We start from the raw sequence: 14150 nt of genomic DNA on the forward strand, positions 1-14150 counted from the left end.
AAAAAATAAAAATATTAATCGTGTCTTCCGATTGGCAATGACCGGACATGTGTCACGATTCCAGATGAATCTAGGCACATGAGAAAGCATTTCCCAAATCGGCCCGAAATTCATCTTGGGTCGTCGATCCTTCTTTTATGCAACGGTTGGGATTTCGGGCAGAACCTATTACCAATCATTTTTTTTTATTATAATAGTTTTAATATATAAATAAAGATTTATTTTTTCTATTAGAGAATTAATTTTCTTTTCTATCATAAGTTTTTTATTGTAAAAATAATATAAAAAATTCAATGAAGATATATTAAATTTTATAAAATAAAATTGGTGCAAGATATCATGAAATAATAATAATGTATATTAAATAATTACAATTTAAAAATATAATTGTAAATGCGATATTTTTATTCATATTTATTATTTAGTTACAAAATTAAAATATAATATAGTTAAAATATCTATAAATTATTAAAATTTAACATTTATTAAAAATTGTGATAATTGTTTATAAACTATTCTTAATCATTTAAAAAATTTCATAATGAAAAAAAAAAGGTTAGGAATAGGTGACAAGATAGGTATAAAAAAAAATTTGACACATAAATTATCAAAATGATATTTAACTTTGTTAAGGTTATAATATATTAATCTATAGTTTTCCTTGAAGCTCCATTTGTTTTAACCAATAAGATTAAACAAAAATAGTTAATTATTAATAGTTAACAATTTTTAACAATGTCGTAGACTAACAGTAACATTTCAACATTGCATTGAGAATCTAGATGCCAAAAGCAAACTTACAAAGTCGTAGACTAACAAGAACAACGATTTGAGAAACCAAAAACTATTGTTTTTATTGATAATATTTTAGACTATACAATGTACATAGTACTGATTCATAGCATAGATATTCAAAATAGCTCATTAAATCAACCTAGTTTTACAATTTCGTAATTTATGAAAAAGGGTAAGGCCCAATCCAAAGAAAAATATAGATATCTTTAAAATATTTTTTTGCCCTAAGGGCAACGGGGCTGAGGGAACATGGAACTAGGGAACCAAGAAGGCTGGAAGCATGAGCGGGCTGAGGGGCTGAGACTTTGAAGCCTTTAATAAAAAAAGTCTTCAAGTCCATCCGCGAGAAATCTATTGGAGAAGATGATGTTGCTGAACTCGTCCAGCCATGTGAAGTCGATCTCGTTGACATCGTCCAACAACAACCATTTCCACAAAAAATCCCTTCCGAGTCGCGCCCACTTTCGATGGCGAGTCAATTGCCATTCGTTCATGCCGAGCAAGAAATGATGCTTATGTATAATGCATCCTATGCCTTCCTCCCAACACTTGTCTGCTACATCTGCAAAAGGGTTGCCAATAGCCGACTTTAGTATCTGCTTGGTCAATACAAGAATTTTGACATCATCTTCTAAGAACATTTCCTTAAAAATGTTATGCAAAAGCATCAACATGTCTATTTGACTGCTTCCAAGGTCGAGAAGAGGCGCGAGGAAGCGAGAGGTAATATCCATGGACACACGGTACCTCTTATCGTTTCTCAAGAATTCATGGCCGAGTACCATGAATATAACATGGCGGATAAAAGGACTCCGGGCATCTACGTTGCAAGCTATGACAAGGACATCGTCAGGAATTGTGCTCAAAAAGGGCTTTTGTAGAGCCATTGTAGTGCATTTGAGGCGAATTGGCATATCCATGACTAAGATTCAAGAAACTCTACAAACTGCAACTACAAACCAAATTCAGATTGAAGTCTGAAGAATATGAGAAATGATAATGAAAGAGGAATTGAAGAGGTTTTTTAATGGCACTTGCTATGTAATGGCACTTCTATTATGGCAGTTGCATTTAATTCTTTAGTTCTCGCGATCTTTCATATCTTAATTTTTTGTATTCTTATTAATTTTAAGTGTGTGAAATGCCGAAATGTCTGGCATTAATGTCAGACAGTTGATAGTGCCTGACATTGAGTAATGATTTGCATGCAAACCTTTCCATGTATCTCCATTCCAGAGAATTACGTGCGACTATAAGTCTTTTCAAGCGAGTGGCCCCAAGATGCATCTTCTATCGTTGATCTCCAAGTAATCAACGATCAATAAAACTATTGTATTTACTATTAACAATATGAAAGTGATGGTAGCCAACTTGGTAATAATGACACTGACATAACGATGTTACGACATTATTAATAACACACCTAAGACAGTACACAAGTTGATACTTGAAGTGACTACTCAACAGTCAGTATAGTCACTAGCCAATGCATGTGCAAATTTCGCCTTCAGATTAAAAAAAAATTCAGTTTACACTGAAGATTAGCCAAGACCACTATTATTCATTTTCCTACAAAACAAGTAATTCACCTTTGACATTATTAATTCATTTTTGGCAAGGGAAAAAATAGCCATCATTTATTTATCTATCAGCCAAAAAAATATTAATTCGCCACGTTTAAAATGATTTTTGCTAGGGCAAGACAAAAATTGCCAACATATAATATTTTATTTCCTTATATTAAACAAAAAATTTCCCTCGACATTAAAATTTTGTTGCCCACAAAATATTGGATTCACTAGGCTTTTTTTTTCTTTTTCTTTTTCCTAGAGGGGTTTCTTAAAGTTATCACTAAAAAAAGGTATTATGAAAATTGGTGGATTAGCATCAATTGAAAGAGGATACAACTTGGGGAGTGATGAAGACACGAATAAAATTAAAGATGTCATTGTGCATCATCTCCACAAATTTAGAAGAACACCATTGGAGATACATTATCTTTTTCTTGATGAATTATATCAATTGATAAATGTCATATGGACTACAACCCTATAGTTAGGAAAATAATGGAGAAAGCATTGATGGAAGTGCAACCTAAGATAATCTCTAATGATGTTATAATAATAGTAGAAGCTCATAAGAAGAAGTTTGGAATAAAAAATAGAGCAATGAGAATTCTAATTGAGGACACACAATCTATACAATAAAATATTTGAGATTAGGAAAAATATCATGAAGATTAAGGAGGTTTCAACACAAGATGAGACAAATTAAATTACACCTATTGAAGTAGATTATAGTTTTATAGTAGGACATATCAATTGGGATATTATTCTCGATATCTCTAAACAAGTGTAGAAGTTCCTACGAACTATTGGAGTTGAAGTTGAGATAGTAGATATAACCAGCCAAAAGGACTTTCCGTCACCATCTCCTAAGGAGAATGCACTTGAATTTATCCCTGACAAGAAAGAAGAAAAAGTTACAAAAATTCAACTAGAAGAAAGATAAAAAAAAGATTGAAGAACATATTGTCAAATGAATATTGATCCTTGGTGATATAACTGTGAAGAAGAGGCACAAAATGGTGCAAACTGTTGAAGAGAAGGAAACAGAAGAAGATCCAATGGCCACACTAGTGGACATTACACAATTGAAGCCTAAGGAACTGACGAAGTATGCAGAAAAACTAAAGAAGAGGACTATAAGAGACACAATGAGATCAAAGAAGTAGAGGGAAACAAGCTAGAAATATTATAATTGAGTTAGTTCTTGATATAGCATAAAATAAAAGAGACATAATAATTGATCAGATATAGATTATGGTCAAAGCAATTTTTTATCAAGGCTTATATTTGAAGATTGCAAGAATGAATATTGTTGAAGAAAACACGAAAAAAGAGATGATTGGTAGATTTATGGACAATGTTACTGTAGATTGGAATAAATTGACAGATATGGTAAAGGACAACAAGTTAATATTGATTGATGTAGGACAACTAGATTTAGAGAAAAAAAGAATTAAATCCCAAATGGAGTTGGATAGCTCGAATGGTCATCTTGATCCTATTTCAAGCTCAACCACTACTTTTAGTGGATAGATAAAGAAAATTTTACACAAGATTAAGCATCTCCAAAATGAACACGATAGTAGAATGATTAATTTACTTGAGCTACAATCCTTTTTATCCCCTACTATGGAGGTTATGAAACAAAATGTGAAGACAGTAAAAGGAATACTTACCTTACCAAACACTAGTTACCTAGGCAATATGGATGAGATAGCATCCAATCTACATTATCAGGTGATTGCTTTGAGTCGCTTGTGAATGTCTTGGGAGACATTCTTAGAATCAACATAGACAAATTTTAAGATAATCTTTGATAGGACATGAGTAAGTTTTGTATTATTGTACATACCTTTAGTTTTGAACCTTTGGAATTGTTGTCAAAGAGTGAGCATATGAATAACAGGGAGAGTATGGATCGTATGGGGAGTATATGGAAATATGAGTGAATATGTATAAGTATGTATATAAGGGATCATATGAAACAATACTACGTAAGTGAATAAATAAAGGGGGATGATTATTGATCTAAAATTTATATGATTTTGAGAAGACAACATGTTTTTGCAATCAATGCAAAAGGGGAAGATTGCTGGAATTGTTGGTCCCAACCACTTTTAGTAGATAGATAAAGAAATTTTTACACAAGATTAAGCATCTCCAAAATAAACAAGATAGTAGAATGATTAATTTACTTGAGCTACAATCCTTTTTATCCCCTACTATGGAGATTATGAAACAAAATGTGAAGAAGGTAAAAGGAATACTTGCCTTACTGGACACTAGTTACCTAGGCAATATGGATGAGATAACATCCAACTTGCATTATCAGGTGATTACTTTGAGCCACTTGTCAAAGTCTTGGGAGACATTCTTAGAATCAACATAGACAAATTTTAAGATAAATTTTGATAGGACATGAGTAAGTTTTGTATTATTGTACATAACTTTAGTTTTGAACCTTTGGAATTGTTGTCAAAGAGTGAGCATATGAATAATGGGGAGAGTATGGATCATATGGGGAGTATATGGAAATATGAGTGAATATGTATAAGTGTGTATATAAGGGATCATATGAAACAATACTACATAAGTGAATAAATAAAGGGGGATAATTATTGATCTAAAATTTATATGATTTTGAAAAGACAACATGTTTTTGCAATCAATGCAAAAGGGCAAGATTGTTGGAATTGTTGGTCCCAATCGATGCTGAGAGGGGGGGTGAATCAATACAAACTCTAAAACTAGTTATTCTTCCAACCTTTCCAAATATACTAGCTAATAACCATTCGAGTGCTAACAGTGTTATGAAAACAATAAGATAGAAACAAGTAAACTCACCCACAAAAGCATTCATCAATGGACACACAAATTTTGTACGTGGAAACCCTTGACAAGAGGATGAGAACCATAGTGGAGATAAATATACCCACTAGCCTTTTACTGTAGATAAAAGGTTGTTCAGTTAAGAGCTACAACTTGAATGCCAGTAACCTGTTAAGATTACAATCAGCCTACCTGGTTACAAGACTTAGCTCTCTTTCTAAGAGGCACCTTGTTAAAGGATTTAGGATATGCTTGCTACTGAAGAATGCTCGCTTAAGATCTTAGATGATGATTACAATTATTAGAGAGCAATCAAATATGATATGAAATGTGTAGCACTTCTTGCTTGATAAATCTCTAGTGAATACATTTTGAGATGTCATGATCTCCTCTTGTTGCTTGGGTGCACTTTGTGATATCTTTCTTTATCACTCACTTTTTCTCCCCTGCTCACCCTTAACTACAGTTTACATTGTTGCTTCTACTTAGATGTAGCTTTGCATCTTGATCCTCTACTAAATGGATTTCGTCCTTCCTCCTATTCTTCTTTCTAACTAGCTTAGGATACCATTCTCACCCTTTGATTTATCTTTATACTTGTTCACCTTTGCTTGCAGTAGCACTTTCTATTTCTTTAGCATCAGTCCATACACACACCTTCCTTCTTTGAATGTGTTAAGTCTCCTTTTATCTATGGGTGTCAAAACCCTAGGATATTATCCCACTCAAACCACTGAATTCAAATTTGGAACTCAGACTACTGAGTGGTTCATGATCAACCTGTGACACCTACGATGTAGGGTCTAGACTAGTAGTGCTTTTTGTCTATTCTAGGTCTCACCTCAATTCAGTTATTCTTTCGACACTTCACCAACTTTGTTAGAATACAAACCAAATTTGAATCTTTTCCACACCTACTCTGTCGTGTCATAGTGATGACTCTTCATGTTGATTATGATAGTCTTTGCCTTGTCTTAATCTCTTGTGTGGAAGAGTGAAGATGTCTATTGGTTCCCATGAGATGGTGTAGCCTCCTTGACTAGTTGCTAATCAATGACAACACACTTGCACCAACTACTCTTCATTATATCCAATATAATCAATTGGGCCAATAATCTCCCCCCTTCACATTGATGGCAAAACAAATAACATATCTTTGTTGAGCTTGATACTGATAGAATCTTTACCAGGAAATGGACTTAACCATTTTCTACTCCTTTCTACATCTTCTTTTATGTTTCTTCCTCTATGGTGTATCTCTAACTTGACTTCTTCTCTAAACTATTTTTGAAGTCAACTCCCTCTATCATTATCATCCTCTTCAATATTTATCTCTTTATCTTCCCTTTCGATCCTTCCTTATCTGACCTGTATCTCCCACTCAGCTTTAGGCTTTGTTGTCCTTTCTAACTTTTTGTATCTTTTATCTTTTACCTTTTATCTCCCCCCTTTTTGTCATAAATGAAAAATGGTATCTTTCTTCTGCAGATTCCAACTGTCTTCCATGCGGTTGGATCGTTTCAAAGTGCCAATGTCTACTTGGTAATTGTCGGTAGGTGTTACTCCAGTTCTTCGATGGTGTCTCTGGGGCCTTTGGATAGAAACACATGTTTCCTTGGATAATTCCTATTATTGGGAATATGAAACATTGTAGCTCAAAGAGAGTAGAGTTCCCCTTATGTTGTTCTGTAGTGACCCTATTTATTAGATGAAGCTTTTCTTGAATTTGACCAGTATACATGTTAGTTGAACTTGTTGATACATTGAAAGATGTTCAAGTGACTTGCAATCCCTCATGAGATGTTCTTAGAGTATAATTTAGATCCATCAATAATTTTTGTGATTCTAATATCTTATGAAGGATTGAAACAACCTTCAATAATTTAAATAATTTAATTGTAGCGTCTCTCACTTCTACAAGTTTCTACGAGTGATGCTCAAGAAGTTGCTTGAGCTTTTCTTTTTCCTTATTTTTGCTAAGTATCCCTAATGCTTCACTAACCTATTCATTCATTTATGCGCCCTAGTTGATCATTGAGATGTGTTAGTGTCATATTTCACATCACCAAGTATTCTTGTGACTAATGTCCTTGCTTTAATCAAGGTTTGTACTTGTTCCCATCTCAGATGAGCTTTCTTAGCCACTTTTAAGTTTTTGTAGCAAGTGATTATGATGAGTGAGCTCCTCACTACTCAAAACCTGTACTCTTCCAACATACTTGTCCAATTAATTTTGAAGTGTCTTAGGATCCTCTTCCTCTTGAGCATGCTACTCAAATAATTCTCCTTCATCTTTAGAGATCGAAGATGATGATGATGAGGATCTCCTCTTCGTCCTTTTCCCCTTATATTGTTCAGGCTCATCTCATCCTATTTGTAGCTTCCTCTTTGTAAATTTAGGCCTTGTAGAGCTCTTAGGTTGGTTTGGTGTTGATTTCTAGACTCATTGGTTAGCTTCCTATTGTACACCTCTGTATTCTTGTGGGGGTTCGTTAACAATGTCCCTTCCTGGACACCTTTTATCTTTGTTCTCTACTTCTGTGACCTTTATAGATGAGATTTCCTCTATATGTTGAGTTTTTCCTTGGGTAGTCAGTGAGGCATCACTTTCTTCACTTCCTTCTTCATGTTGTGTTATGCATAATTTCTTTGCATCTGGTGTTGGAGGTGGCTCAACTGGCTCAGAGGTCTCAACTTGAGTTCTATTAACATGCTAGCTAGTTGCAACAAAATTCTAAACGTAAATGTGATAGACCTAGGCAATCAACATTTTAACCAAGGTCATACATGCAAACTAAATCCGTAGTCAACTTAACTTTAACATAGTGAAACTTCAATTGGCTTAGAGGTCTCAACTTGAGTTCTATTAACATGCTAGCTAGCTACAACAAAATTCTAAACGTAAATGTGATAGACCTAGGTGATCAACATTTTAACCAAGGTTGTACTTGCAAACTAAATCCGTAGTCAACTTCAACAATTTTACAAAAAAATGTTGTTATATTTTAACCCAATTTTTGGGCATGACACTTTACTATCAGAGCGTAGATTCAATACTAGGAGCCTAACCCACATGTGAGTGTACATGCATTCACATGTGTGTCTGTGTGCATGGATGCGTACACACACACAAACACATATATGCAAACATACAAATGTACTTCTATATGTAGATGTACACCTAGTCTTATACTTTTTGATAAGATATTCACTTTCACCTTGTTTGGAATGCTATATAACATATTTTAAACTATAAATTTGCTTAATTTTCAAATTTCACATGACAACACTTTGGCCCCCTTTTGATATTAGAAAGATGCTAATGAATTTTCTACTTGTTATGAATTATCTCAAAATCTAGAAAAACTTCAACAATTTATTAATTGTTGACCATTTGAAGAGCAATGAAATTGATTTAGGTGGATTTGTAAGGAGATTTTGGCTTCATTGTTAGCATACACGATTCACCATCTAGCTTGGTGAATCAAATGAAGATGGAAGCATGAATGTGACATGCGGCTAGGTAATAATGTTGTATAATAGGTTATAAGTCAAAGCAAGTTATAATTGTTCTTTGAAGTATTCTACATCTTGTATACTTTGTGTAATAAATAACAATGGTGATATAAGGTCCAACTTGTATTTTATATTTGTGAAAGGCCTTTGAAATTGTATGTTGTGGCTATTGGAATATAGTTTAGATCAAAAAACACATTTAAATTTAAATTTGTTTATCGTCATGACAAGTTGATTGATGACTTGGGAAGTTTTATTTTCCTACTAGACTCTGTATCTCTTTTATTTTTTACATTGTATTGTGCAAATTACATTAGTCGTAGTCACCAAGATGATTTAATATGTTTTATAATAATGAGAATAATTTTGGATTAAGAACAACAATAAAACAAGGGCACTCAACCTTACACAAACATAGCCCACGTGTCAATAAAGATCAACAATGCACTTTCACCATAATGCTCGTTTATAATTACTCTCGCCAATAATATTTTCATTTTACGAGTAGAAATTTAGATATTCTTCTAGATCATGTTGGATTAAATTTTTTACCTAATATAATTATACAAGTTCTATCTTAAAATAATTTAATTATGTCAATGTATTAATTTTAAGCTTTAAATTCTCTTTTACAATAGGTATATTAGGTAAAAATTGTTAATGATAATAACTGAAAAAGTTTAAGAGCAAAAAAATTTAGAGTAGACATTCATAGTCAAATATAAAATAAAACTAGTAGTTGCAAGTTTTTGGATTTCAACATAAGTGTTTACTATTATTTTTCAAAACTATTTCAAAAAAACCCAAACAAAAAATGTACTATGAAAAATGAATATTATAAATGCTTAAAAAGCGCAATTCCTCCCACAAATATCCTACTTGCTAAACTAAAAATCAATACTTAAAAGTAAAAAACTAAACTAATTTTAAAAACAAATTAAAACAATTTTAAAACTAAAATCTGAATCATTTAAAAAAAACTAAAGCTAAATAAATAGAAAAAAAAAAAAAAACGAGTTATAGGTGCAAATAACAAGTGTATAATTGCTAGCCTTTGATCGATAAATTGTTAGCCCTTGTCGTTAATAATTTTCTCACCGATTTTCATTTCATTCCACTTCTAACTCTTGTTTTTTCTATTTATTGAATTTAATTAACTATCATCTACACTATTGACTTTTTTTTCCCTTATTTATTTAACTTAAAAATTATAACTATAAATTGACTATAAATTATCTAAACATTTCTATTTATTTTGCTTAATTAGCTATTATCTCTACTATTAACTCTTATTTTTAAATTTATTTATTTAACTTAATTAGTTATTATTGGTTGTTTATTTTTAAAAAATAAATACTATTTTATTTAAATTATAAATTATTTATAATTTAATTTATTGAGATGATATTTTATTTAATTTTTAATTTTTAATTTATCTCTAATTTTAACCCTCTTTTTTCCTATTCATTTAGAAATTTATTAGTTGCTTTCTCCACTCTTAACTCACATTTTTCTTTATTTAGCTTTGATTTTTAAAATTGAGTGAACTGACAATTTTCCGACCTAAAAATTAATTTTAGGAAAACAAAGTTCTTGGCACACAGCCTATCGACTAAATTTGTTAAAAAACAAAAACAAAACAGTCTATTACATCTCTTCATGTAAAAACAAAATAAAAGAATTAGTCTTCAAAAGTAAAATTTAAATTATATTATATCTAGAATAGAATTTAAATAATAGCCATCTGCCACTCAAGACCTTGAAGAAAGACCAAAAACACCACTCCTACACCGTCGGCCCCAACAAAGATAAGCTCTAGGAAACCAGTGCTCAGTCCACATCAGATGGTCAACCACCTTGATCTCTTAGCTAATGCCAGTAAAAACTCAAAGATTGAACATGACCTTAATTGCATTTCCTCCACCAGCGCTTATCTTGAAGCCTTCTAGCACTTCATCATTAGAGAATCCAAAGCGATGAGTGATGAGCTTTTGTATATCAATTCTTTTAGATTGCAACAGCTCGATGCATGTACCATATGCATTCCTGTGCCTGAATATGCCAAGCACATCCACTTCTCTGTATGACCAGAATAAACTCTGTTAATTTACATTTATAAAAAAACATGATTGATTGAGCAATGCTTGAAGTGGAAATAGCAAGCATTTTCTGGAAAAAACATTTCTGTTAACAATTATTGTTACTCTCTATAAGATTGTAGGTCATGTTTGCATAGGACTATCTACACTATTCACATATAAATGCATGGTAATGTATAGGATTTATGCACTTCAAAAAAAAAAGGGTTTACGTAATAGAATGGTCTCTCCAGTTATATTTGGAGAGCATTTTGCATGGATTAAAAAGTACATTGCTTGAGCAGAGCATTGCAATTCTAGCTAGCTCCAAAATTCACCTACTCCCCATTTACGTTTGTTATTTGTCTCGCGGTTATGGTGAGGAGCAATTTACGCTCATTTGCAAGTAGATTCTCTTTGTAATGAACAAAGTACGTTTCATCAAATGCTTTTTTTATTTACATTAATGTTTCTTCTCAAGAAACTAAAATACGGCGGAATCTGCCATCCATTCCTTGCTATTTGAAGTTGATCTGGATTTGGATTAAGGCAGCATCAACTCAGGCAGGGATCACTATTATCTTAAGCACCAATTCCTGTATGATATAGTAATTGAAATTCTGATAGGGAGAGGGAAACCGAGATGAGTTAGCAGGTGCTGATATTTTGCGAAACCTAGCATTTGTATGATTTGTTTTTTATTAAAATCTTGATGTTTTCAGAAGCGAGTGGATACTACAGTTAATGGCAATGGATTTGTTGGTACTAATGTTGTAAGTTAATGTTAGTGCAGCACACACGGATAGAATTTAAAGTGCAAGTATGCACGTTAATATCAAGTTTTTAGAAAAGAAACCTAGTATTGAACTCTAATAATTGTTTGTTTGCGAGTCGTTAAATTGAGTGTTGTAGGATGTCCGCAGTTTTGGGATCATTAATACTTCACGACGATTATTTTTTTCTGCTTGGAAGCATCTGCAGTGATGCTGAGAATACATTTGAATGTTGTTTCAGTTAACTTCCAAGTTGCCTATATTTCATTTCTAATATAAATGGGTTGCAACATTCTGGCAATAGGAACTTGCGAGTGCCAGTTCGCAAGATTTTTACCAGCCTCAGGAGCTGTATTAATCTATTGACGAAAACTTAAAAACTTCTAACTTGAGCTAGCAGAGACACAGATTTTATGATATATCATATCAGTCTTCCTTATGCTAAATTGGACATAACAGGCTGTGAATATTGCATGTTCAGAGATCAGCAGTAAGATATGCTTTAATACTTAAAATTTTGAAAACTGTCAGTTGTGCTTCTGTTATTGAAGGAAAAAATATTGCTTTTTTCCTCTTTGGATATGTTATCCGATCTATCCTTTCTTAGCCAAAGGCAACTAATTGATCTTCTTTAACTTCATCAGACATTGTAACAGCCTGATGTTTTCATAGTTTTTGATATGTATTTTTCCTTACCACGACCTTCTAGCTTCCCATGGTCATGGCATCTCTTGAATCATTCCTTACAACCATAGTAGCCAGAAACTCCTTTGCACCTACTCGGGAGCGTGTATCCCTGTATCAAATTTACAAACATATCCAATACACAGCCCGGAAACACATCAAATATTCCATCAAAACAACTCACAAATATAGGAGGGTTGTTATATAGTCGTTTCCTATAATGTAGTTAACTAAAGCATTTTAAAGGCTATTCACACAAGGAAGCACAATATATTGACTCAAAATCACTTGAATGGCCTTGCATATGCGCAGTACAACCTTGGTCGCATGAAAAGAATGTACAAGCGAAGAGTTCACATGAAGCTCTTGATCTTGATTAGATTGATCCATATTCATATTGGATTGCTGAGCTTGATGATGTTAATATGGATCCATTGTCAACTAATGATGGCTTAGCTGATTGAGAGCGGGAAGCAGTTGAATGGGAGGTGGGAGTGACAACATATGAGGAGGCATAAGGCAAGGTTGCTCAGCCAGCAGATGCAGACACAACTTGATCCTCATCTTATCACTACGGATGAGGCACTTGTTGAGGTACCTATTGAGGATATTCCAGCTGTACCATTTACTTCAGAAACCCACATAACAGTAACCAACTTTTTCGAGCTTTACTCATAGATGAAATCTATTATTTATATTTTTCATTGATACAAAAACTTGTGATTTATATGTATTCAGAGGTTGCAGTTGCTTTTTGGTCTATGATATGTATTAAACTCTTAGTTGCCGAATCCAATCTGGGCACGTGAATCGGATGCATGGATTTGGGATTTTTTTCCCAATTATGATTCGTGGAGAATTCATGTATATGCATGTGTGCATGTGTGTGTGTGTGTACTAAAAAACTTCAAACTGGCAACTATGAGAAAGCAAAATAGAGAACAAATGAACTTGCATCATGAATAAAAGCATTGTTTTTAGGGTTTGAAGCAAAAAAAAAAAAAATTAACTTAAGCCCTCCGTTTTATGTTTTTGTGCCTTGTATTGCGGCGGATCCATGCTGGATCCTCAGGCTGTGGCTTGTGGGCCGCGGATCCTGCCCAAATCCAAGCCTGAATTCGGATCTGGATCCGGTCTGTCAAGGATGAATCCGGCAACTAAGATTAAACTCATTTTGATTTATATACGATGGAAATCAGTAATATGCTCTACAGATTCAGTGTATATGTGTTTTAACATTTTTTAAAGAATATTTTAAAGAAATTAATATTTTTCTGCCAATTGTTTCCCCAGTTTTTCCAAAATCCCAATTTTTAAAATGTGGGCCAGCTGAGTAATTGCTGTGTTAAAGTTTCTCAATTATAATATAACTCATTTTTGGAGGAAGGGCAATAATATAAATCATGGAGGAATATAAGAAAATTGCAAATGGAAACAATTCTTAAACTTCTTATTTTAAAAGTGTGCAGTTATAACGGTGGTGTCAATAACAAGCAACTGAGTCAGTATCTATACTAATTATTGTAGGAGGAATGGTAATATAAATCATGGAAAGAACACAAGAAAATGCAAATGGAAATTATTCTTACATCTTTACAGAGAATGATTAGAATGATGGCATCAATGGTCAAACTGTAAACCACCAAGCCCAATTCTATAGTAAACTTTTGCACTTCTTCCATTGTTTAATGGTGAGGCATTTTATCTGTAATCTCTTGAGAGAGTTTTCAGACTGTAAATGATTTGACTATGAATTGCAATACATAAACATATCAAATATTCATATTATATTATTATAATGATGGGCATTTATATGGCTGAAAGAATAGAGCATCATTTAGTAGTTCGTCATTCACAAAGTACAGAGATAGCAAGACTAATTTCTAACATTTTTCACTACATGAAAA

The 14150-nt window shown here is 32.9% G+C and overlaps 1 protein-coding gene across 2 annotated transcripts in view; it reads right to left on the reverse strand.

Moving 5' to 3' along the window:
- Nucleotides 1-10389: 10389 nt before the first annotated feature.
- LOC149529262 (L-idonate 5-dehydrogenase-like) overlaps nucleotides 10390-14150 on the reverse strand; it is a 211193-nt gene continuing 207432 nt past the window's right edge. For both annotated transcript variants that reach the window (XR_016359197.1, XM_089811711.1), the window contains one exon: nucleotides 10390-10787. Coding sequence is in view for 1 of the 2 variants with exons in the window: in XM_089811711.1 (XP_089667837.1) it covers nucleotides 10595-10787 (193 nt within the window). In the remaining variant the exon portion in view is untranslated. The remainder of the gene's footprint in view (nucleotides 10788-14150) is intronic.

This window comes from Cupressus sempervirens, chromosome 11 (genome assembly GCF_028749045.1).
Source record: "Cupressus sempervirens isolate cs-2001-9-10 chromosome 11, ASM2874904v1, whole genome shotgun sequence".
NCBI lineage: Eukaryota > Viridiplantae > Streptophyta > Pinopsida > Cupressales > Cupressaceae > Cupressus > Cupressus sempervirens.